The 27,189-nt window shown below is 43.7% G+C and overlaps 1 protein-coding gene across 1 annotated transcript in view; it reads right to left on the bottom strand.

The window, feature by feature from the left end:
• The window catches only part of CLCN4 (chloride voltage-gated channel 4), a 56,712-nt gene extending 29,523 nt beyond the window's left edge, over nt 1–27,189 (bottom strand). The window contains exons 1-3 of the mRNA XM_073354691.2: nt 27,108–27,189; nt 5,586–5,737; nt 2,512–2,611 (exon numbers count right to left, since the gene is read on the bottom strand). Coding sequence (XP_073210792.1) covers nt 2,512–2,611; nt 5,586–5,729 — 244 coding nt within the window. The 5' untranslated portion in view covers nt 5,730–5,737; nt 27,108–27,189. The remainder of the gene's footprint in view (nt 1–2,511; nt 2,612–5,585; nt 5,738–27,107) is intronic.

Below are 27,189 nucleotides of genomic sequence, written 5' to 3'. Positions count from 1 at the left end.
CAAGCCGCATACGACAAGCTTCAGAAGTTCAAGAGCCGGGGCACACCTGCCTCAGGAGGTACTTGATGACCCCCAGCAGGTGCATCCTGCAGGGCTGAAGCCCCAAGACCCTCCTCCCTGCCGGGCAAAAGCCCCTACCCCACCACCCCGCTGCAAGGCAGAGGCCCTGAGCTTCCCCGCCCCAGTCTGGTAGGTGAAGAATGGGAGGAAGAGGGCTCCGCAAGCCTCACTTAAATGGTAAAAGAGATGCGTGTGGTTTGTGAGCCTCAGTTTGGCCACCCATGGACTATAAGATTGTTTTTAACCTTATAAAGTGACTTGCCCAAGGTCAAGAAAGTTTGTGGCACAGCTGGGGACACATGTCCAGGCCTCTGACGTGATAGGCTCATTTCATCCATTACACTATGGTGCCTCTGAGGAAACTGCATAGTTATGCTAGCTGTAAAATGAGGCTGCTGGGGTCAAGTGCTTTGAGATCTGCTAACAGATGAAAGTGCTACACATGTAGCACCATTTTTCAGATAAAAAAACAGACATGGAAAGACTGAATGACCGTCCTGGGCAGTACTATGGGCTAATAGGTTAGGTAGAGCCCTGTGAGCCAGAAAAGCATAAGTGCTGAAAACTCACCGCTCCAAGAAAGTCAATGGAGATGCAGCTGCTCGGAAACCTCAGAAAGTCAAGCTAGTTTAAATGACTTTCAGTGAGACTTAGGCTCCTAAGTGCCTAAATCGCTTTTGAAAATGGAACTTAGCCATCTAGATCCCTTAGGCCTTGCAATGCTGAGTGAAACAACACCTAAACACCTTTACAAATCAGGGCTCTCCCAAGGTCACACAGGAAGTCTGTGGCAGAGCCTCTTGGGCTCCAAGCTAGTTCCTTAACCACTGGTCTTTTCTTTCTACTACATCAGGCCACCACCGTGATGAAGAAGTGTGCAGAAGACAATCTTGATGGGTAGTCTGATGTGTTGGGACAGGATTGTTTGGTAAAGGGGATACTGGAAGGCACATTTCCCTAGAGGGGCAGAATTAAACGCGTTGTGTGTTGTCTGTGGTGTACGGTAGTCAAAGAAGTGGTAAGGTGTATGTCTGTGAGTAGTTCATATCTATTAACTAAGCCCAACCTAACTACAACCTTTTCCCTAGCATAGGTGCAGAATAACATATTTTATTTCAATGCAGCCAGTTGAGATAAAAGGTGTTAACCTTCCTCCACATTAGGGAAAAGGGTAGAGTTAGTTAACATGTTAACTAGCTCCAACCTAACCTCAGCATACCCATATGACATACCTGAAGGCCAACAATTCCATTTGGCATCAACTTTTGAGGTTTCAAAATATTTTGGTTCCACATTGGAATGAGAGAGTGAACGAGCATATGTTTTCACTGTATAGCTGTGTAATTGGGGTACTGTCTTGGAATGTGGGGGAGACAGGTTCAAGTCCCTGATTCAGAGCAGAGCTATTTCATCCCAACTCAGGCAGAGCACTGACTTGAACATTTCCCAGGCTGGTACTCTAATCCCCAGGGTGGGTGGGTGTGGGTGTCTCATAGCTCACATCTTCCCAACAAAAGTTTTGTGTAAATTTATATGTCTCCATGAAACAGCGTATTTTGTCAAAATTTCACTTCAGCAAAAAGGCTCCAGATAGCTTTAGCCATAATGTTCCAGAACAGCTTCCACTCGCAGTTCTAAACACTGATATTAAATATACTAACTTTACATTTGTTAAACCAGGAGATTCACACTAGTTTTGGTGAGAACATGGTGTGTAAAACTTGGCATCATGCTATTTCCTAGCAGTCATAATCACATTGACATAATCGAGACAGCATAAAAACTATTCAAGGCCGCTGTTTTAGGTTGGTAACATGAGAGCAGCTTTCCAAACTGGAAGACATGCTAAACTGAGCAGGAGACAGGAGCAACTCAGGAAATTAATGAATTTCCCATCTGAGTTTGTTGTTAAATATGTAATGTCTGTCTGGCTTGTGAGCAGATCTGGAAGTCAGTCTGAAATTGGTTGTGTGTCAGGTCTCCCCCCCCCGCCCCGCCTTTTTAGGCATGTATAAAGAGATAACCCGGTCTACAATGAATCTAGTGCATTAGAGAACTATATTTTCATTGTACTCTAATAGTACTCTCCTCCTGCATCAAAATATCTATCCCTGGAATTAAATTCACAAGATCAAGAAAGGAACATGTGAATCAGAGGCTGAGATAGTCAAAACAGTTCATCAAGGGTAAGGCACTTTCACTCAGAGGCATGTTTTCAAAAGCAATACAAAAATCACATTACTTGTTAATAGCAATTTTTCTAGGTCAGCACTCAGTGTGAGATTTTCCAAGCGAAGCATTAAAGCTGTGTGGGTGCATAACTATCTCTTTATCTCATCCATCTCGAAAAGTTGGGGACCAGACAAAGTAAGTAAAACATAAGCAGCTGGCTCTGCAGGAAGACTGAGAGAGAGAGTTCCTGACGCAGCACTGCTGCTATTATGCACATACCTGCCAGAAGTCCTATGAGAAGCATTACAACCCATCCTGACCAGGCATCCAACAAACTCTTGATGAACTCCCATATGGATTCCTTACTTTTGCTTGTAATCTGAAAAAATACATACCCTGATTCATAAGAGTCGGTTTTGTTGTGTCACATCTACAAGGCAAGACTCTTATTTGAACACAGATGGACTGAACACTAAAAAGACTGATTGTTTTTACAGAGCTCGGGATCAAGTGAATTTGTCCAACCTTAACAGTTTTACTTATTATTTCAGCTCTAATCCACCAGATTCAATACAGTTTTTCTTCTTTTTTTTCCCCCTCATATTGACAGATGAAATCATGAGCAATGAAAGGCAAATTATGACCATCTTTTTGTAGGTCCTGCTCAAGAACCGGGGAGTGCACAATGACCTGAGATACAACAGTTTTGAAAACAACATTTTCCTGCTTTACGGATGGCTATAACGTGGGCTTTTGTTGATGAGTGCATTTGTGCTTGAGTCTGCATCCCTTACATAAAGTCATACAGTTTTAGGTTAGAAGGCACAGCTAGATCATCTAGTCTGACCTTCTGTATATTACAGGACACCAACGCCACCCACACGCTAAACCCAACAACTGAAATTAAACCAAAGGATGACAGCCCACAGGAGACTAGACTCTTGTGTGCCACCATGAAAGAACAGGAGGGAGTGAGATGGACCAATGCCCAAGGCCTCTGCAATGGCAGGAAATGGATTAAGTGAGATATTTCCAGGTAATTCTGGCAATTGACTTGCACCCCCGTGCTGCAGAGGAAGGTGAAAAAAACCCAATAGGCACTGCCAATCTAGCCTGCAGGGAAACTCCTTTCTAATATCACATATGGCAATCAATTAGACATGCAGCATGTGAGCAAGAACCAGCCAGCTAAGTACATGAGAGAGAGCATTTTTGGTACCATCTCAGAGCCCTGGCCCATCCCCAGCCAGGCCACCTCCTGATGCTTCAGAGAATGGAGATTAAAAAAAATGCTTCCAAAATACATTTTGGGAGGGCGGAATCTCTTCCTGACCCTTGCCAATGGCTTGCTGAAACCCTGATGCATGAGTAGAAGTGAGCCTCAGGGCTATTGAGCCCTACCCCCCTTCCATCACTCATAAATTTGTCCATCTCTCTCTTAAGACTAGTTCAGTTGTTTGCCCCCCACAACTCCTACTGGGAGGCTGTTCCAAAGCCTCACCCCACCAATGATTAGAAACCTTCTAATTTCCAGCCTGAATTTGTTCCCGGACAGTTTATATCCATTTGTACTTGTACCAACATTGTCCTTTAGCTTAAATAGCTCTTCCCCTACTAGCCTTCGTTTTACTAAACAATCCAAGCTCTTCCAGTCTCCTCTCATGAGATAGGCCCTCCATTTCCCTGATCATCCTAGTAGCTCTTCTCTGCACGTCTTTCAGTTTAAATTAATCTTTCTTTAACATGGGTGACCAGAATTGTATACAGTATTCCAAGTGACGTTTTAGCAGTGCCTTGTATAATGGCATTCATACCTCTCGATCTCTACTGGAAATGCATTGCCTGATACATCCTAGGATCGCATTTGCCTTTTTTACAGCCTCATCACATTGGTAGGTCATAGTCATCCCGAGATCGACCCACATACCCAAGTCTCTCTCCTCCTCTGTTGCTTCCAACTGATGAGCCATCAACTTGAAGCAGACATTCTTATTATTAGACCCTAAGTGCACTTTGTACTATTGAATTTCATCCCATTTCTATCACTCCAGTCTTCAAGGTCATACAGATCTTTCTATGTAATATTCTGATCCTCTTCAGTATTGGCAATGCCTCCCAACTTTGTATCATCAGCTAATTTCATTAGCACACTCCTACTTCTTGTGCCAAGGTCATTAATAAAAATATTGAATAAGATTGGACCAAGGCTGATCCTCCAGGAACTCTACTAGTAACCTCCTTTCAGTCCGAGAATTCATCTTTTAGCACAACCCATTGCCTGCTCTCCTTTAGCCAATTCTTATCCACCTTACAATGCTTGTATCGATCCTTAATTTCAGAAATAATTTCCCATGTGACCCAGTGCCAAATGCTTTACTGAAGTCCAAGTACCGGTATATTAGATCTACTGCATTTCCCATAGCTAAAAAGTCAGTTATTCTGTCAAAGGAGGAAATCAGGTTAGTCTGGCGTGATCTACCCTTGGTAAAACCCTGTTACACTGCATCCCCTTTACTTCTATGACTTTAATTATTCTTTCCTTCATAATTTGTTCTGAAACCTTGTATACTACTGAGGTCAGACTAACAGGTCTGTAATTGCCCAGATCACTGAAAAGATAGATTTATTACAAATCCTTGCAACTGGGCTAGCAATCTCATGTGCTGGTTCTTTCAGTATTCTGAGGTGGGAATTGTCTGGTATGCCTGGATTTGAGCACATTAAGCTCTTTCTGTTTTTCTTCCACCTCAGATGTGGCCGTTTCTATTTCTAGACACTCATTTCCATCAGCCATACTGCATTCATACCCACGCTCCATATTATCATCATTATTGAAACCGAGACAAAGTATTCATTTAGTTTTGGGGCCATACCTTAATTATCTTTCAACTCCTTCCCATCCACACTGCATAGTGGCCCAACCTCAACCTTCCTTAGTCTACTTCTAGTTATATAACTTAAAAACCTCATTATTTATTTTAATTTCCTTGGAAAGAACTCATTTAGCTTGACTTTTAGCAATTCTCTCTTTATTCTGGCATTTTTGAACCTCCGTAGTGTAGTTTTCTTTGTTAACACCTTTTCCAATTCCTTATAGGCTGTCTGCTTACTCCTAATAACCTTTTTGAGGGGATTATTTATCCAGGTGGGTCTACAACCTCTCTCCAAGTTTCTCCCCCTTACTTGGGATGCAAATTTCCGATAGTTTTTGTATAGTTGATTTGAAAAAAATTCCAGCCCTCCTCCATATTTAAGCCCTTGAGCTCCTCAGACCAGCTGACATTTTTAAATAATTCCCCAAAGTCTGACCTTTTAAAAGTAAAGATCATAGTTGACGACTTGATTTGATTTACCTTCCTATGTCTGTCGGTGTCACGTGATTTCTCTCTCAGCCAATCAATGGTGTGGAAGTCCTCATATGTCCCAACATCAGGGAAAGGCTCATCCAGGAAATCCATCAGATTACCAGAACCATTCATGTCTCCTGCATTAACCATATTAGTACCTGTAGGAGTTAAAAACACAAATTTAGAAAATTCATGCAACATTTCCAGATGTTTCAGAACAAAATTATTCAGAAAACCCTCAAGCTGCCACTACACACACAATGCAAGAATGGTGGGAGCCTAAGACAACAGTTCTTGTTTAAAGGAGCTTAGTATGTATGAAAAGTAATGGTTTCTAAAGCTTGCATCAACAGAAAAAATACATTCACCCTGAGCAAAATGTTTGCATAGAATTCCTAATCCACTAAACCAGGATGGTTTCAGAATTCAATTGAAATGGTGCACATCAGACCATGTCTGAAAAAGCAAGCATAGCCTTACAAACTAGCTGCTTGCAGGACACTTTATAGTCAAAGGGGCCACACTGGAAAATAAGTGGTGGTGCTTACCTAGAATCCCAGCTCTATCTATCCATAATGGCAAAACAAAATGACACTCAAAGCACATCATACAAATCTTCATAACATGATAATCACTGAAGATCTAGGGGATTTACTAGGATTGCCAGGTGTCTGGTTTTCAACTGGAACACCTGGTTGAAAAGGGACCTTGGAGGCTCCGGTCAGCACCACTGAACAGGCCGTTAAAAGTCTGGTCCGTGGTGCAGTGGGGCGAAAACAGGGTCCCTACCTGCCGTGGCTCTGCATGGCTCCCGGAAGCAGCAGCATGCCCCTCTCCAGCTCCTAGGTGTAGAGGCAGCCACGGGCTCCGCATGTGGCTCAAGCCCCAAGTGCCGGCTCTGCAGCTCCCATTGGGAGCTGCAGGGGCGGTGCCTGTGGACAGGCAGTGCACAGAGCTGCCTGGCTGCGCTTCTGCATAGGAGCTGGAGGGGGAACATGCCACTGCTTCCGGGAGCTGCTTGAGGTAAGTGCCGCAAGGAGCCTGCACCCCTGATCTCCTCCCGCACCGCAAGCCTCTGCCCCAGCTCTGATCCCCCTCCCAACCTCAGAACCCCTTGGTTGCAGCCTGGAGCACTCTCCTACACCCCAAACCGCTCATCTCCGGCCCCATCCCAGAGTCTACACCCCCCTGCAGCCCAATCCCCTACCCCAGCCCAGAGCCCCCTCCCACACCCTGAACCCCTCATTTCTAGCCCCACCTCTGAACCCGCATGCCCAGCCCAGAACCCGTAGCCCCCAACCCTCTGCCTCATCCCAGAGGTCCCCCCCATACTCCAACCCTCTTGACTCCACCTTCCAGCCCAGAGCCCCTTCCTGCACCCCAAACCCTCATCCCTGGCCCCACCCCAGAGCCCACACCCCCAGCCAGAGCCCTCACTCCTTCCTGCACCCCAACCCACTGCCTCATCCCAGAGCCCCCTCCTGCACCCTGAACTCCTCATTTCTGGCCCCACCCCGGAGCCCGTGCCACCAGCCAGAGCCCTCAACCTCTCCCACACCCCAACCCCCTGAGCCATCCTGGTGAAAATGAGTGAGTGAGTGAGGGTGGGGAGAGCGAGCAACAAAGGGAGGGGGGGAATGGAGTGAGCGGGGGGTGGGACCTCAGAGAAGGAGTAGGACAGGTGGTAGGGCAAGGGTGTTCGGTTTTGTGTGAGTAGAAAGTTGGCAGCCCTAGGAATTACAGAGGGGCCACCTGACTCCAGGATATAAGTGACAGGACTCACCCAGCCCCAAGAAAACATTTAATGGTAAGTACAGGGCTTGGGAGGAGGCTGCAGGGTAGAGGCTGCCCTGGAGGACTGTAAGCAGGGTGGGTGGTTTCTTCAGCCCAGCTCCACAGAACTTTCACAGTTCTGGGCTGATGGTCTCAGTTACCTTCCAAGGCAGGGTTTTGCCATACTCATTACTACCAAGCCCTCAAACCATATTTGATTCATGTAACCCACACAAGCCAAGCATAAGGTTCACACAGCACTACTGCACATCTCTCTCCCCAAGTACATATAAGATGCAAACTCTGTTAGAAGTGCAGGTTTCTATGTGGCCACTCAGGTGATAGATCAAAAAAGACTGCCCCTGCTCCTGATGAGGTCTGACAAGTGGTGGGGGCGGTACCAATTAAATAAACTGCTGTAGACACTAATTGCAATTTACAAAGAAAAATTGGAGATAAATATGGACTTTAAAGATCCTTAGGTAACCTGACCAAAGCTGTTCTGCAGCATTTAGAATTCCTTAGCAGAAAGAACGTCCTTTTGCTATAGATAGATAAGGTTAATAAAATCCTAAACAGCTTGGATCATATTCTGCCATCAGACATCAACACACAAATCCCACGTGTGTCAATGAGAGCTACACATGTGCAGGTAAAGACAGAATCTGGCCTCCATGAATTTCTTAGGAAATTTACTGATTCCTTTTATTAAAACAGGCAGAAATGTGGCAGACCTGTCCCTGGTGCTGTGCTCAGCTCCTCCCAGTCCACCTGCTTATATTTTAAACTGTATTATTTTAATCCCTCTTTTTCTATCCCTTTAATTTTTTGTGTTAGGAACATACAGGACATAAGTACCAAAGCTCACTTTTCTGAGTTTCTGTTCCTTTGAGCACTGCCAGTTAGGGACTTTTATACTAGATTGACAATCTGCTCTGATCAGACAACTGAAAAAAAAAAAAAAAAGCATAATCTTCCAGGGAGTGCAGCAGGTCACCATGACAAATTTATAGAAGGTCTTTTAAGTGCAGTAATTGAATAATCTTCCAAGCACCATGGCATGTTTATCTGAAAATGAATCAACCTAGGGAGTCCAAAGCTTAGGAAGGACATGAAACCCAGACCAGGTGTCCAACATAGCAGTGCAATGCATGAATAATTTGCTGCTGGACTGGCTTTTTTAGTAAAAGTAGCAGTTAAACAGTGACACTGAGAATAATGGCAGATAACCCAGCAGATGTCAAAGACTCTCCTGCACATACTTAACTCTTATCATCTTAATCTCTCTCAGGTACTTATATGCCCCCATCATCATAGTATTAGAGCATCTCACATTTTTTAATGGATTTAGCCTCACTACACCCATTAGGTAATACCACTCTATTATCCCCATTTTACAGCTGGCAACCTGAGGCACAAAGACTAAGTGACTTGCCCAAGGTCACACAGGACCTTGTGGCAGAGCTGGGAACTGAATCCAGTTCTCTAATGTCCCAGGCTAGTGCCCTAATCACTGGACCATCCTTCCACTCCTCATCCAACACTGATCACTTCATAACCAAAGACCATGTGTTTTGTGACTTGGTGACGGCAGAGTACAATTTTGGATGTACATGACCTGCCACAGTTGTAAGGATGATAAACTGGATGTGACTCCAGTTGTAGATTTCAACGTGTTTTTGTTTTGTGATCACGTTGTTGGCCATGGTCAAATAGTTCCACGCCATTATTTACTGTTACCTGTAAATGTGTGTGCCTGGCTGCTAGAGGTTCTCAGTGCTGTATGTCGATATCACACTCTCACAATGAACACACAGCTGTAAGTATTAAAAAAAAACAAAACATTTTGCCCACTGTTTCAGCTAGTTCACCACATATAATCTATTCATAGACAATCAGCACTCCATCTAACCTGCATGTTTATTCGCATTGCCTGATTGCTGGCGAGTGTCATGGTTTCAGGTCCAGCTGCACCTCTGTCTCTTCCCGGTCTCTGTGAATGCATCCCCTCAGGAGGCAGGCTTTGTGCTCTTACCTAATCTGAGGGCAGAAGTCCACAGTTCTCTCCCTCTTAGGCTGCACCCTGAGCTACAATGTGTATCAACTGTGCTTGCCCAGCAGGTCTGACTGGAGTTAGTGCCTGTGACTTTTCCCCTCAGGAGTCTGTGTACACAGTGACTCAACCACCTCCTTAAACCAAAGTATTGTTTATTTTGACAGTAGGAACAAAGCATAGACAAAAAGGATTTTAAAACAATAGTCTACATGCACGTATCTTACCTAAAGCCCTACCATCCTGTGATGGTGACTGAGGTAGGCCTAGTTTCTTCAGATACCCTAGCTGGGTCCATATAGTACCTCCAAACAACTGCTCCTTTTGAGTGTGTGTTCCTTTTTAAATTGATATACTCCTTCTGATCTTCAGGCCTTTTCTTATCCTGGCATTATCTCTTAACAACCCTTCAGTGTTAGCTTAGGGGTGGCTTATCTTATTCTTTTCCCTCCCTGCTTGTTTTTCCTTACAGCTCTTATTAAACTAAACCAATATATTTATACACTGAACATCTCAATAATCACGTCAACATACTGTAGTAATAAATTATTACAGCATAGAATCACAGAATATCAGGGTTGGGAGGGACCTCTGGAGGTCATCTAGTCCAGGACCAATCCCCCATTTTTGCCCCAGATCCCTAAATGGACCCCTCAAGGATTGAACTCACAACCCTGGGTTTAGCAGGCCAATGCTCAAACCACTGAGCTATCCCTCCCCCTTAGCTCCACTTCCATCAGAGCGAGACCATCAGACTCCAACAAAATGCTCTTAGATGTTTAGAGAAGAGTGGTGGTCACCCCATTCTCAGCATCACACCTTTCCTAAAGCATGGCACCCAGAATTGAACACAATACTCCAGCGGAGGCCTCACCAGTGCCAAATGGAGCGGGAAAATTATCTCCTGTCTCTTATGTATGACACTCCTGTTAACACACCCCAGAATTATATTAGCCTGTTTCACAACTGTATCACATTGTTGACTCGGATTCAATTTGTGACCCACTCTAACAGCTCCTTTTCAGCAGTACCACCGCACCACTTTCTCTCCATTTTGTAGTTGTGCATTTGGTTTTTTCTTCCTAAGTACTTTGCACTTATTTTTCTTGAATTTCATTTTGCTGATTTCAGACCAATTCTCCTATTTGTAAAGGTCATTTTGAACGCTAATCCTGTCCTCTAAAGTGTTTGCAAACCCTCACAGCTTGGTGTCATTTGCAAATTTTCTTCACTCCATTATCCAAGTCATTAATGAAAATATTAATTGCACCAGACCCAGAACTGAACCCGTGGGACCCAACTAGATACATCCTCCCAGTTTGACAGTGAACCATTGATAACTACTCTTTCAGTACAGTCTTTCAACCACTTGTGAAGTCACCTTACGGAATTTCATGTAGATCATTTGTTTCATTCAGCTCTAAAAACAATCCATGAAGGAAATCTGCATGCTCCGATGAACTTCTGACCTCAATAAGTGCCTACTGTGAATTTGACTGGCAGCATTTCCCTGGGGATGTTCTGATAAACCAGACTATTTTTAATAATTAAAAGAAAATTTAAAAGTCAGAAGGCTCCATTATGTAAAGCTGACAAAGAAGAGGTCAGTGCCTGCAAACAAGCTGACAGAATTCAAGACACCTGCACAGCAATGTTAAAAAGTGCATTCTGGGTGTTGATATGCAAATGAGCACATCAAATTCTGTGTGTATTGTACTCATCATTTGTTAAAATTTTGTTTTATAAAACCACATGGAATTTTTGAGTTTTAAGATGCTTTTCTGCACTCTTCAGTGTGTGAATTCATCTTTCTGTACTCCAGAAAAAGCCAATTGTATACTAAATTGCCATTTGGCTGGAGCAAAGTTTTACAGATGGGTGATAAAATTATGTTTAGAGTGGAAAATACTGACAAACTCTCAGCTTTGTAGCATTGTTACAATATGTGCTAATGTAGAAACCACACACAGCTAGAAGGGACGTATTAGTGAAATGGTGTTCTAGGTAGGATGGTGACTGATTTGATGCAAAGTATATTTGCTCTAGCAAGGACAGACTAGTGTCTTGCAGCCCAAAGCAAACTGAAAAGCATATTGACTGGAAACAACTAGTTGAAAAGCCATCAAAGGAAAATGCTTGGCTGTAGCTTATTGCAACTAGACATGTTAGTTCCATGGTACATTCTCTTCATCCTGTTTTCTGTTTTAATTGGCCAAATCAGAGAGAAGCAGACAGTGGTTTTATTAATGAAATTCCAACAAGTTTCAAGTTACTTTCAACATATCACAGTAACTCAATTACTTCTCTACCTACAATATTGCTATCAACTACAGAAAAGTCACCTTTATGCTTTATTGCTTCAATTGTTATCTTATTTGTCTTAAAGATAATAATCTGGTATGGAATTTGTGCCCCTTGCAGATTTTGAGTCATTATTATCTTCAGTTAATTTTGTGCTTTAACAAAAGAAAGAAATGAGACTGAGGGGAGAAGGGACCTGGCTGGTGAAGAATGAGGTGGCATTGTAAACTCCTGCTGTTTATATTTGTATGGATCTTCTTTTCTAAAGCATCCAGAACCCTATCTGTGCCCTGTGCCAAATGTGGCACTGTACTAGTTGGCTATCATGCAGAGTTTGCCCTGGGATTTCTCTACGGTATGGTACATTGTATTATCGAAGTAGATATTCTTTGAAGTGAGATGGCTCGGCCCTTGGAATGGCCACTACAGCCAGAAATAATTGAGGAGACAGCCTCAATTATTTGGGTCTGTTGACATAAGATTCTGGAAACATCCAGTGTATGTAACTTCTTTTCTCCCAGTGTAGTGTAGGGCTCCAGGAAAAAAAAACAGATAGGATAATGGATTGATTTCGGTAGAATTCTGAGACCACACTGGGGATGAACTTGGGGTGAAGTTTCAGCACTACTTCATTCCGTGAAAGGTCATGTTGGGAGGGTCAGCACTTAAGTGCTTAAAGCTCATTCAGTCTCCTTGCTCATAGATTCATAGATATTTAGGTCAGAAGGGACCATTATGATCATCTAGTCTGACCTCCTGCACAATGCAGGCCACAGAACTTCACCCACCACTCCTAAAAAAGACCTCACACCTATATCTGTGCTATTGAAGTCCTCAAATTGTAGTTTGAAGACCTCAAGGAGCAGAGAATCCTCCAGCAAGTGACCCATGCCCCATGCTACAGAGGAAGGCGAAAAACCTCCAGGGCCTTCCAATCTGCCCTGGAGGAAAATTCCTTCCCGACCCCAAATATGGCGATCAGCTAAACCCTGAGCATATGGGCAAGATTCATCAGCCAGATACTTCAGAAAATTCTTTCCCGGGTAACTTGGATCTTACCCCATCTAAAAACCCATCACAGGCCATTGGGCCTATTTACCATGAATATTTAATTACCAAAACCATGTTATCCCATCATACCATCTCCTCCATAAACTTATCGAGTTTAATCTTAAAGCAAGATAGATCTTTTGCCCCCACTACTTCCCTCGGAAGGCTATTCCAAAACTTCACTCCTCTGATGGTTAGAAACCTTCGTCTAATTTCTAATCTAAATTTCCTAGTGGCCAGTTTATATCCATTTGTTCTTGTGTCCACATTGGTACTGAGTTTAAATAATTCCTCTCCCTCTCTGGTATTTATCCCTCTGATATATTTATAGAGAGCAATCATATCTCCCCTCAACCTTCTTTTAGTTAGGCTAAACAAGCCAAGCTCCCTGAGTCTCCTTTCATAAGACAAGTTTTCCATTCCTCGGATCATCCTAGTAGCCCTTCTCTGTACCTGTTCCAGTTTGAATTCATCCTTCTTAAACATGGGAGACCAGAACTGCACACAGTATTCCAGGTGAGGTCTCACCAGTGCCTTATATAACGGTACTAAAACCTCCTTATCCCTACTGGAAATACCTCTCCTGATGCATCCCAAGACGACATTAGCTTTTTTCACAGCCATATCACATTGGCAGCTCATAGTCAACCTATGATCAACCAATACTCCAAGGTCCTTTTCCTCCTCCGTTACTTCTAGTTGATGCGTCCCTAGCTTATAACTAAAATTCTTGTTATTAATCCCTAAATGCATGACCTTACACTTCTCACTATTAAATTTCATCCTATTCCTATTACTCCAGTTTACAAGGTCATCCAGATCCTCCTGTAGGGTATCCCTGTCCTTCTCTAAATTAGCAATACCTCCCAGCTTTGTATCATCTGCAAACTTTATTAGCACACTCCCACTTTTTGTGCCCAGGTCAGTAATAAAAAGATTAAATAAGATTGGTCCCAAAACTGATCCTTGAGGAACTCCACTGGTAACCTCCCTCCAACTTGACAGTTCACCTTTCAGTAGGACCCGTTGTAGTCTCCCCTTTAACCAATTCCCTATCCACCTTTCAATTTTCCTATTGATGCCCATCTTATCCAATTTAACTAATAATTCCCCATGTGGCACAGTATCAAACGCCTTACTAAAATCTAAATAAATTAGATCCACTGCGTTTCCTTTATCTAAAAAATCTGTTACTCTCTCAAAGAAGGAAATCAGGTTGGTTTGGCACGATCTACCTTTTGTAAAACCATGTTGTATTTTGTCCCATTTACCATTGACTTCAATGTCCTTAACTACCTTCTCCTTCAAAATTTTTTCCAAGACCTTGCATACTACAGATGTCAAACTAACAGGCCTATAATTACTTGGATCACTTTTTTTCCCTTTCTTAAAAATAGGAACTATGTTAGCAATTCTCCAATCATATGGTACAACCCCTGAATTTACAGATTCATTAAAAATTCTTGCTAATGGGCTTGCAATTTCTTGTGCCAATTCTTTTAATATTCTTGGATGAAGATTATCTGGGCCCCCCGATTTAGCCCCATTAAGCTGTTTGAGTTTCGCTTCTACCTCAGATATGGTGATGTCTACCTCCATATCCTCATTCCCATTTATCATGCTACCATTATCCCTAAGATCCTCTATCTATTGCTGAAGTGATATCCAGTAGAAAGACAGTGTTCAGCCTGAGATGAAGTAAGGAGCATTCTGAAAGGGATTTGAATGGAGGCCTATGAGTCTCAAGAGGATGATGCTGAGGTCCCAGGAGCATGGTTCTCTAACCAGTGGGTATGTACATAACAGACTCTTGAGGAACTTTGATACTGCCAGTGAGTGAAGATGGAGCATGACTGTACTGGTGGATGGCATCCTAAGATCATTGCGAACTTGATGGAGCAGAATGATTTGCCAGAGTGCTACAGATGCAGCAAGATCCATGGTATCAAAGCATACGTGGCTCTGCTGGGCCAGCCAAATTTAGAACCTCATCCATTTTGATAAATAAATCCCTCTGGTGGATGTCTTCCTGCTCTATAGCAGAATCTCTAGGACTTGCCTATAGCAGTTCCTATCCATGGTAGTTAATGAGCCAACACCCAGAATGTCAGGTGCAGAGACTTCGGCTCTCTATGGAGTATGTGACCATAGTGCTGTGAGATCAAGCCTGTGCAGTGTGAGAACTAGATCAGCTGCTGAACAGACATCTGCATCATGTCTGTCAGCCAAAATTGTCTTACCTAGGATGGAGCTACACAAAAAATTTCTTTTGATGTTGGAAATCACCCTGGGGATCGGGAATCACAGTGACAAGGCATAAAAGAGGTGTGGGCTCCACTGCAGAACGAAGGTGTTGGGCAATAAGCCTGGGCTCATGCCTCCTTTAGAGCAATAATTCTGCCACTTGGCATTAACCTCAGTGATAAACAGTCTGTCCTGGGAACCCACAGCCATGGGATATTGGTTCTACGATGGATCTCTGTAGGGACCACTTGTAAGCAGTTACCAGTTGTCAGGTCAGGAGGTCTGCCAGGTTGTTGCCAGCTCCTGGGAGGGAAAGAGCATCTCTGCTATCCTGTGTGGTGACACCATATCCAGAGCTTGATGGCTTCCAGAGAGAGGGGAGATGAATGTACATTTCCATGCTTGTTTACGTAGTGCATTGCAGATGTGTTGTCTGTCAGGATCTGCACTATGGAGTTTTGAAGAACAGGCATACTAGCCTGATGGCTCTGAATTCCAGGACACTGATATGGACCAGACGTCTTCAGGTCCCTTGCTGGGCTCAGATGCGTCTGTGATTAAAGACATTGAATAGAAAAAAAAGCAGGGAATGGCACACCTTCCACACACATTTTTGGGTTCCTTCCACCATTTCAGTTCTGCAATGATGTAAGGTGTAACCAAAATCTTCTTGCTCATTTGGTGTTTGGAAGTCTGGCAAGTGGAGTTATGTATGAGCACGCCAACATATGACCTACCAGCCACAGACATGTCCATGCCATCGTAATCAGGTTTGATTCTTGTCCAAGTAATAGTGACTGCATCAACAGGAACCAGTCTTTGGGGTGGTATGCTCCTGCCACCATGGAGTCAAACAAGGCTCCTATGAACTATCGTCTGTGATAGCATTAGAGACCATTTTTCATAGTTCACCAGGAGCTCTGAGAGAACAGGATTAGGGTATATTCTAGGCTTGTTGCCATCTCCTGCAGGGATCTGCCCTTGATCAGCCAATTGTCCAGGTAAGGATAGATGGGAATGTCTTTCTTCCTGAGTTGTGCTGCTACTTCTTCATGAAGACTTTCCGTGTCATGGAGAGTCTGGATGGCTGTACCTGGTATTGGGAACGATTTGGTCCCACAATGAGCCTTAGGTGCTTCCTGTGGGTCAGGTGGATAGCTTTATGGAAATATGCATTCTCCAAATCAAAAGCCATGAACCACTTAGCTGTAATGGCCAGTCAGGCCTGGTGGAAAGGAACAAGGTGATTCCCAAATGGGGGTGCAGGTTCCAGATTGACTCCAGTATGACTTGAGTGCTCCAGTCAAATCTGCTGCTTCAGAGGGAGCTGGGTTAGACGAAGAGGCAGAAAACTGGCACTCCCTAGAGTACCTGGGTTTCTTTCTTTGTGGGTACTGTGACTGTCGGCTTCAGGAGTAGGAAAGTGTCCTCTGGTAATTCTATGGTTTCCTATAGAGGGCCAATGGGTAAATCCCTGAGGACTGTAGTGTGGCTCTTGAGTCCTTGAGGGAGTAGAGTGCTGTTTGTTTTCTGTCTGAAGAGCTCCATCTCCTGAAGGGCGGTCCTTTGTAATATCCTGTATTTCACATGCCAGATACCTGGTGCCATGAGACCAGTTTCATAGTGACAGCTGTAGCCATCAACCTTGAGAACACATCAGATGCATCAATGGCTGCCCGTAGAGATGTTCTCATGACCAACTAACCCTCCTTCATGATCTCCTTTAACTTACCCCTGTTCCCTTGTAGGATATAAAATAGGAAGTGAGTGATCCTCTCCAAGTGAAGAAATTCTATTTGTTAAACAGAACCTGGTAGTTCACCTACCCAAAGCTACAGTGAGTACGACAAAATGTGCCTTATATCCAAAAAGGTCAAATGTTTTGGGATTTCTGTCTGTACATGTCTCTTGTGTGGGTACTGATTTTTCCTCAGCTGCCAAAATAGTCAGGGAACTTGGGTTTTGGATAGTTGTAAAGTGCCCCTTTGGGGGTGCCTGATCTCTCTTTTCTGTTCCTTTACAAGTGGGAGGAAGAGTAGGGTTTTACATGGTCCTTTGCCCAGTTCCAGGATACACTGTTAATAGGGAGGGCAATTCTGGCCGATGTCATGTAGCACTCAAAATGTCAAAGAGTTGGTGAGGCTTCTCTCATATAAATGTAGTCTCAATATCCAGGGTCTCCATAATATGGGACAGGAAGTCATGAAAAGCTTTCGAGTTGTCCATCCCAGTGTCAGGGATGGTGTCATTGCCTCATCTGGCAGTGAGGACCACTCCTTGGGTGGAGACAAGGTTGATGCAATTCTTCTGTTGCTTCTTGCTCCTGGAGGTCCACATCTGATTTTGGCACGAACAGCCTGGTTAATGATGCCACTGGGGAATGGGATCTCCTCCTCTTTCTGGAAATGTGAGAGGGGGGGATCTGCTCCTGGATTCATGAGATGTGGCCAAGATGGCATGCCATATGGGCACTGGCTTGGTTGTGGCTGGCCAACCCAATGCCACTCACATCCCATTTGGGGTGCAGCTGTAAGTAACTGCTCCCTGGTGCTTTCTTTGAGGGCAGAGAAGATAGATTTGTGCTTGACACCCGTGAGAGCGAGTACACTGGTGACAGTGAGGAAGGGTATATCTTCTCTACAAAACAGTGGTGCCATAGGGCGATAAAATATCAAAGGCCATCTCCAGCACCATTCGTCTCTTTGGCATAGGAAACATTTCTGGACATGATCCAGTGTTCTCCAGGTGTATCTCAGAGTCTTGCTGGGTTCCATCACAGATACTGAGGTCGGTGCCTGGTCTTTTGTTCTCTGTGGCATTCCTGCTCTGATCAAGAACTCAGAGGCTCTGTACTTTGAGAAGTGATCTTGTGGGTCCTCCTTCGGGGATTTTCCTTCACATTTGATGCTATACTGGGCTCTGCCCAGCTCTGTGAAAGAACGTCAACTTTACGTCTGAGCACAGATGCTGGCTTTACTCTCTGGGATGTCGGTGCCAGGTTCGTCCATACTGAGGTTTCCAGTGCTGAAGATTTCATTGATGTTGAGGTGACTGGTGTTCAAGTCACCAGCACTGGTTCTGCCAGTGCTCTCTGCCTTGTTTCCAGTGTCCAATCCTAGAGAATAATGTGTACTCAAAGGAGCACTGGCTGATGCTGTTTTATCTTGCCTTGATCGGGAAGCGATGGTCACCTCTGGGTCTGAAGAAATCCAAATGGACTGCACCTGCAGGCGTAGCTTGAGCCAAGCCTCCCCAGATTTGTGGGTCCTGGAACAAAAGAACTTACACACAAAGCATATCTGACTGGGCAGAAAAGCCACTGTGCCCATCTTTGACAGGGATCAGTTGACAATAGGACAGGCAGGGTTTGGAGTCCACCATGGGGCTCAAAGTGGCTGGACCCCTATACAGCGGAGTTGCTGATAATGCCCTAAGGAAGAGTGAAGGAAGATTTCTTCACAAAATTGGTGAAAAAAATATTTTAAAGACTCTAAGAGTAGTAGGAGGTTGAACACTTTCCAAGTTCTGTCTTGTTGCCATGGGGGAAGGCGGAGGGATTGTGGTGACTCTGTCCTTTATAACCTCACACTGGTGCACAAGGAGGCAGAGGGTGTATGTGCAGCCCTGACAGACACAGCTAGTCAAAAAAACAGACCTTGCATGCATGTGGCGCATATGCACCTACGTTGGAGTACACGCTGACATATACTTGACAAAGAAAAAGTCATTTCTATATTTAATTTCTAATATTTTATGAACACCTTTCATACTTGCAGGTAAAGATACTTACTCTACTCTAACCTTCAAGGTATCATGATGATGAATTGGCCCACAACCCTGACACAAGAAATCTCTCTTTCCCCTTTTAAAAAAATCTTTCCATATCAACAACAAATATACAGACAGGAAAATGACATTATAACAGCTACATGATGCTGCATCATTGTCAGTGCACCTGAAGGTAATTAAAAGGTGATGGAACATTCTTCTAAATATTAAAGAAAAGGTAGTGAGTGATGATTTACAGGATATGTTTAGCAAAGGCATGATTGAACCACTGGCATGTTAAACTGCATTTTAATCATGTTTAAAAATACTCACAGGCAATTTAAAGCTGTTGCTTTTCAAAGTCATAAATGAGCATATTGATTGATCTATTGACCTTCTGTATAAACTTAAAAAATTTAAAAGGTCATTTAATTAGAAAAGTGCGCCCCCCCCCCCCCCAAGAAAACAGTACAAGCCTGTTTGGAAGCATGATATAGCATAAGAAAGTAGAGTCCAGTTAGATTGGAACAACCCAGGTTAAAAATAGGAGATTAAAACTAACAGTATTTTTATTATTATGTGTCTGGGACTATCAGATAGACCTCTTTCCTAACGAGAAAACATACTGCTATATTCTACAGCAGTCACTTAAAACAGCAGCATCTCTACAGAGGGATGAAGCAGTTTGAAACATTACTTTAAAATATGGTGTTACGTTTGTATATGGGCCGGTTACCACATGGAAAGGAGTCTCCTGCTATGATGCTGTGGGTCAGCTAAATGCAGTATATCCTTGATGTATAGTTTTAGCCAGAATAATCTCCATGGAAAAAAATGTGAAGCTGAAGCAGTAATGAAAAAACATAGAGCATAGCATCACATGGGAGAGATTCTGGAAGAAAGGAAAAACACATGGGATAATCACTGGGAACTTAAGGCACAAAGGGAAAGAACTGCTCCAAATTAAATCATGATCTCCAGCCATTAGCACTCAGGTATTCCACATACGGACAAAAGCATAGTGAGGGTAATAGAGCTGGTCTTAAGAACGAGCGAAGCAAGTATCCACCTGGCACCTCGGAATCCATGGACACTCTGAAACTCACCCGCCAAAACAATCTGCATCTTTGGCAGCATGAATGGATGCGGAGGCGGTCTCTCACTGCCAGGCCTTCACTCCCCTTTGCCAATGGGAATGGAAGCAGCAAGAATTTATGGCCCGATTTCCTGTCTTCTAGCTATATAGTACTCCTCTTGCTAGGCGCCCTTTAAATCATAAGGCTTGCCCTGCTAATGCTAAAACACAGCCTCACCTGCGATGGTAGCACCCACTATATTTAAGGTTGACTTCTAGCTTTTATCCTAAGCTTTCTCCCTGCACCTCCCCCCCTTTCAGTTTAACTGTAGGTTGTCTTTTTTCAAACAAATTCCTTTTGGTCTGAAATGCTGTGTTTGGTCACAGCTTGAGTTTTCTTGGAAAGTTTGAGCAAAATTGGTTCAGCTGTTGAATTATGTCAGAAGAAAAAAAAAACAAAAAAACAAACCACTTTCCCCATATGTTCCACGTGGAATTTTTGCACTCACATAACTCAAAATCAGCTCAAGCTAAAAATGCCAAACTCAGTTTGTTTTGTTGTTCCCAGTGAGACTTAAATATCAGCCCAAGTCTGAAGAAAACTGGTTCTGTAGATCTCAACTTAATGTGCAAAGTCAGCAATTTCATACCCAGATTTTAGAATTATTCTATTTGGGTTTTTCAGGTTGTGTTATTCAAGCTTCTTAATAAAGAAGATCTCTCAGTTAACTTTTGTTCAATTCAGGGAAGAGAGCTCTGTAGTTTAGCATTAACTTCCTCCCTTTTGTCTTTTAAAGGAAACAGGGAAATTTAATTAAACAAAATCTGGAGATGATGCAATGTTGTGGTCGAGAAATGAACACTCAAAAGTCAGCTTTCAGAAGCCAGGATTTCTGACACACCATTAACTCTTACACGATTCACTTATATTATTTTCTAGTCTTGCTTTCTTCATTAAAATTGATCTTTATTCATTACTGTTTGGAAGAAACCATCAGTTTGAAAAGGTCTGCTTTTGAGCTCATTGATTTATATTGCTTTTTATTTAATACTCCAGTTGGCTCTCTCTGCAAAACTACCTCAGTTTGCATGGGATCCTCAACATCAGGATTCAGACACATGGGCTGAGCACAGTGGAGAAACTCCCTCTGCAAATCTCTGTACCATGAGCAGAGAAACTCTGTTTCCAACATTGTTAGCAAGGAACCTTTAATTAAATTGATTCCTCCCTTCCCTATAGGATCTTTCTGAGTGTACTCTGTCTATTGCACATGAGTATTTCTTTATTCTTATGATAGATTTCCCGTGTCAACACCCACCAATCTGTAGCCAAAGAGTACATTCAATGTCATTATTGAATCAGTTCTAAGCATTGTTTTTGAGCTATGTATGATGACCTCTGCCCTACTCAGGCCACTGCTTCTCTCTTTGGACGGAGCTCACTGCTTCCATGAAGCTTTTATCCAAATGAGCAGTGGGTTGCAGTCCACATTCTCACGAGTCACCTGCAAGACAATTGCCTGGAATCCATGCAGTATACAGTAATCAAAATGGGGCTTGAAGAGGAAAGAGTTCCGGTTGACCCTCTTTATGGAAACAGATTTTGGTGTCATCCATCAACAGACTAGTGTGCTGAAGCCCAAGGATATTACTACTGATGAGAGGTAGAATGACCCCAGGACTCCTGCAGTCCAGAAACATAGGTACTGGAACTAGGAGGGCTGGGGGTGCTGCCACATCCCCTGACTTGAAGTGGTTTCCATTATTCACAGGGTTTACAGTTTGGTTCAGTGGCTCTCAACACCCCCCCTAAAAAAATTGTTCCAGAGCCCCTGTCCAGAAATATCAAATTTGAAAATCATCCTTTTTTATTTTAAACAAACAAAAAAAAATTGGTATCTGAACCTATGGCATGATTCATTTCACTGAACAGCACTACACTTGTGGGTGCCCTACACAATAGCCAGGCTCATTTGAAAGCAAACAAGGATTTTAAGAATTATCATCATACTTAAGCCCTTCAAAATAAAGAGTACAACTGAACTTAGGCAGCAAATATTTTTATCAAAGAGAGGGGACTAATGGATACAGTCACAAAGGAAGTATTTCAAATTTAGCAGAGACGTGTTCTGGTGTAGCCCAAGGTCCAGCGTGCTTCAGCAGCAGCAGCCGGGGGAAATACAAGTTGTGGACTACAAACGTTGGCATGTTGGACAGCTTCCTGGTTCCTGGCAGGAAGTCCTCTCTGCCCTCCCAGCAGGAAGTTTCAGGATAGACTGAAACTGGGAGCACAAGGCAGATGAGCAGAGAGGAGGCTGCTGGACTTGAATGCTGTTCTGTGTTTCTTTACAGAATAAAGCCTTGTTCCTGGTGGTTTGTCTGAGTGGGCCTGGTCTGAGGAAAACACACACTGACACACAACGCAGCGCACACGGGGGAGCCTCAGGCCCAGTTTCCCAAAGTTGTGTAAAAAAGGGCACAAGGCCTTTTACTCTATCTTGAACAACCTCCTAGTGAGCCAGTGAATAGGAGGGGGACTACACTGGTCAAGAGACATGTCTCTGGGCAACATACTCGTCTTCATATTAATGCTAAAACAATTGCACCGCTGTGACTTTTTAAAAAGTAAATTTTTACCACCACCACAACCCCCTCCCCCCCACCATGGCTGTGGAGAAATGCTTCAGTATGTGGCCCCTGAAGGCTTGAAAACCCAGAGGCACCCCCACAATATTTATTATTTTAAAAGCTTGTGATTTTCAAACAAATTCATGATTGTTGCACGCTTGGGGATAGCAACGGTAGGTCAGGACTGTAAAACATCTGGGCCCCTGGCTACATCTGGCCCCAAGGACCTTCTCTCCAGTTGGCAGCTCGCCCTGCGCACTTCTAGGGTCCCCAGCTTGCAGCTGCTTGCTTTGCAGCTCACGTGGCTGGAGAGAGTGGGGCTGGAGTGGGCGGAACCGAGGAGGAAGATCATGCCTGATTGGGCATAGGCAGCTGAGCTGCCGCCCCCTGCTGTTCAGCAGTGGCTCTTTGAGCAGCTGCCACTACTGCCACAGTGCTCCCAAGCCAGGGGTCCCAAGAAGAGGTTGTTTTCCAGCCTCCCCCTCAGGCCCACTCCCACAGGCTCTGCCTGGTCTCTCCTTAAATGCTTGCTGCTGCTGCTTCTCCCTCCCGCATTTGGAATATGCCCAAAGTGAGGGGAGGACGACAGTGGTAGGGAAGCGGCCAAGGGAGGAGTAGGGGAAATTCCCCAAGTGTTGGGGAAAGAGAAAAAATTCACTATTAGGTTCGGGCGAGAGGTTACCTTATCAATGGACAGAGGAAAGGAGGTTTCATAAATGCATTCGCTTTCTAAAAATGCCCTCCTTTAAATGCAACATTTACCGTCACTGCAGGCCGATGGCACAGGTAGCCTCCTGCTAGAGAACTTTTTACCCCCGGCCCAGGAGCTCTGAGTGACAGGGCTCTTCAGCCCTCAGGTTTGACAGCCCTGCACTAGGTAGGCCACTGCTAGACTGTTCTGTTCTTTCAGCTCTTCTGATTCGAACAGAAACAGAGACAGGGAATGAACAGAGTGTGCAGCAAATCCTTTCTACTCAGTCATGAGGAGACAACATGGGCCAGCGGCATGGCACCAGAGTGGGAGTCAGGGGCCTGGCTTCTATTGCTGCATCTCTCACTGACCTGCTGTATGACCTCAGGCAAGTCACTTCACCTCCTTTTTGGGTTCAGACTCATGATTTTTGAATGCTTAGGGATGACAACACTGAGCACCAGATCAGGGCTGTAAACATACGAGTCATTGGCCACACACAGCCTCTGGGAGCTTACACTCCAGGTTTCTCTTCTTGCACCTGTTCCTTATCTGCAAGCAGAGGGCACTTTCCTTTGTGGAGCACTTTGAGGTTAAGAGGTGAGAACTGCTATATAAGAGCTGAGCATCATTCTATGGATTTTTTGCCAAGATCTGGAAGTTTTGCATTCGCCGCGAGTCATTTCATAGAATCATAGAATATCAGGGTTGGAAGGGACCTCAGGAGGTCATCTAGTACAACCCCCTGCTCAAAGCAGGACCAATCCCCAATTAAATCATCCCAGCCAGGGCTTTGTCAAGCCTGACCTTAAAAACTTCCAAGGAAGGAGATTCTACCAACTCCCTAGGTAACGCATTCCAGTGTTTCACCACCCTCCTAGTGAAAAAGTTTTTCCTAATATCCAACCTAAACCTCCCCCACTGCAACTTGAGACCATTACTCCTTGTCCTGTCCTCTTCTACCACTGAGAATAGTCTAGAACCATCCTCTCTGGAACCACCTCTCAGGTAGTTGAAAGCAGCTATCAGATCCCCCCTCATTCTTCTCTTCTGCAGACTAAACAATCCCAGTTCCCTCAGCTTCTCCTCATAAGTCATGTGTTCCAGACCCCTAATCATTTTTGTTGCCCTTCGCTGGACTCTCTCCAATTTATCCACATCCTTCTTGTAGTGTGGGGCCCAAAACGGGACACAGTACTCCAGATGAGGCCTCACCAATGTCGAATAGAGGGGGACGATCACGTCCCTCGATCTGCTCGCTATGCCCCTACTTATACATCCCAAAATGCCATTGGCCTTCTTGGCAACAAGGGCACACTGCTGACTCATATCCAGCTTCTCGTCCACTGTCACCCCTAGGTCCTTTTCCGCAGAACTGCTGCATAGCCATTCAGCCCCTATTCTGTAGCGGTGCATTGGGTTCTTCCGTCCTAAGTGCAGGACCCTGCACTTATCCTTATTGAACCTCATCAGATTTCTTTTGGCCCAATCCTCCAATTTGTCTAGGTCCCTCTGTATCCTATCCCTGCCCTCCAGCGTATCTACCACTCCTTCCAGTTTAGTATCATCCGCAAATTTGCTGAGAGTGCAATCCACACCATCCTCCAGATCATTTATGAAGATATTGAACAAAACCCGCCCCAGGACCGACCCCTGGGGCACTCCACTTGACACCGGCTGCCAACTAGACATGGAGCCATTGATCACTACCTGTTGAGCCCGACAATCTAGCCAACTTTCTACCCACAATTCATAGTGCATTCATCCAGCCCATACTTCTTTAACTTGCTGACAAGAATACTGTGGGTGAATTTCCCAGTCTGCAGTCCAGAAACATAGGTGCTGGAACTAGGAGGGTTGGGGGTGCTGCCGCATTCCCTGACTTGAAGTGGTTTCCATCATATACAGGGTTTACAGTTTGGTTCAATGGCTTTCAGCACCCCCACTATAAAAATTGTTCCAGCGCCCCTGTCCCGAAACACCAAATTTGAAAATCATCCTTTTTTATTTTAAACAAACAAAAAAACCCACCAAATTTGAAAATCTTTTTTCTCAAAATTTTTAACATAAAAATTAATTGGTATCTGAACCTATGGCATGATTCATTTCTCTGAACAACACTACACTCGTGGGTGCCCTTCACAATAGCCAAACAATACAGCACAAGGAGAATCTAAGTGAATGGAAAGTGGAATTTAATGGCAATATTCTGCTTCTGTTATGCACACAAAACATCTGCATGGGTCATTGGAATAAAATGTACTTAGCCTGGTATCTTGTCATTTTGCTGGATGGAAAATGCCTGACTCAGATCAGCCTTGACAGCTTTTGTTTCCACCAGATTTTGTTAATGAATTCCAGTGTTACCACTGGAAAAATAAATTAAAGTTCACCTTTAAAAGATCAGGGATGAAGTCCTTGTGCATTTTTCACACAGGCAAAACTCCACGCTAGTGGGAGCCAAGCACTATGGTCTATATTAAACAGGAACATATTAGCACAGTTTAAGTGCGAGAGAAAATTCATACAACTCTCTTGCTGAGATTTCAAGGAGTTTGGACAGATAAACCCAGTATTGGAAGCAACAGAATGCAGCCCTTAGTGCAATCTCGTTAATATGGCAATTGGAAATGTGTTTGCATTGCTTTTAGTGCCTACGTGCGGAAAAATGAAAGATCTCTGGAGATGCTTTTTCTCTACCAGATTTGATTTTGTCTGAAATGTTTTTTTAAAAAAGGCTTATAGAGCTGAAGTCTCTTTAAGACACATCTGACCACATAGCTTTTAATGCTTTCTGGTATTTTAACCATTAGCGCTAGTGGTATATTAGTTCTTCCTTCACTAGGATGTACCATACATTTAAAAACATGACACAATCAGATTTCGCTCACTGGGACGGACAGATGTAAATGCACACACACAAACACATTTTTCATGGCATGTCTTTTCTTTCATTTTCAGTAGTGGGAAAAATATGTATGAAGAAAGGGAATTCAAGCATCAGAAAACTTCCTGCATAATCTGACTAATAATTAATTTGACCATCTCCCTGCTGCTGCTGCTGATTCATCATCCATTCTCTGGCAAAGACAGACAATTATTCTCAAGGTTCTTACAAACGAGTGAAAGCAGAATAAATTCTCTTCTTTCACAGTCATGCTTGTAAGCGATTTTGATGTCTTGTCTCCTAAAATTCCCAGCATTTGCCATTATTTTTAGTTTGCTACCAACAAAATACATTTTTAAAATCAACTAGAAAATAACAGAGTAGCATTCCCCCCCACCCTGAATGATTTTTCTTCACGTATTTTCATTGTGTGCAATTACAACAGAAGGGAAAAACATTGTGGAATTTAAAGTTTTGCTCTATCGGATGACAAAATCCTTGCAAACAAAAACCATCTGACATCATGCAAATTAATTATGCAAGAAACTACTATACTAGGTCCTTAAAAATACTGTCAGCAAACAAATAAAAATCCTCTCCATTAAGATCTGCTAACAGCTAGTCCAATTTTCGTTTCTTTTAAAAGACTAGAGACATTTCATCTCTATACTAATTTGCTTTGTGCGTGGGCGGAAAACAGGGAACATAACCAAGACAATATTGCTATGCCTCTCTGTATTGATCCAGGCTGATGGCTGCTAATGTAAATACATAATTTGGCACTTACAAGAAGGGCCCATATTAGGATACAGGGCCCATTTCAGGACAGTGGGCCTTCTTCAGCTTTAAAGCTCCATCTGCCAGCATTGCTGCTAGAGATGTCAGCCGGAAGAGCTGTAAAGTGCAAGGAAGCAGACCCTGTACCTGCAAATCCTCTGCTTGCACAGAAACTGCTCTGCTCCATTTTCTAGTGTAAGATCTGCCTAATAGAGGTTGAGCTCTAGGATGACAACACAGAAAGAGACTGGCAAATTAGCTTTTGGAGAATTGTCTCTTACCTGCAAAGCAACATTTAGCCCAGTCCCACAGATTTTGATAGCATCCTTTCCTTACTGGTATGGCTGCAAAAGCAATGATGTC

The sequence above is a fragment of the Lepidochelys kempii genome, chromosome 1 (assembly GCF_965140285.1).
Source record: "Lepidochelys kempii isolate rLepKem1 chromosome 1, rLepKem1.hap1, whole genome shotgun sequence".
Lineage (NCBI taxonomy): Eukaryota > Metazoa > Chordata > Testudines > Cheloniidae > Lepidochelys > Lepidochelys kempii.
This window is presented reverse-complemented; position numbering and strand designations above follow the sequence as displayed.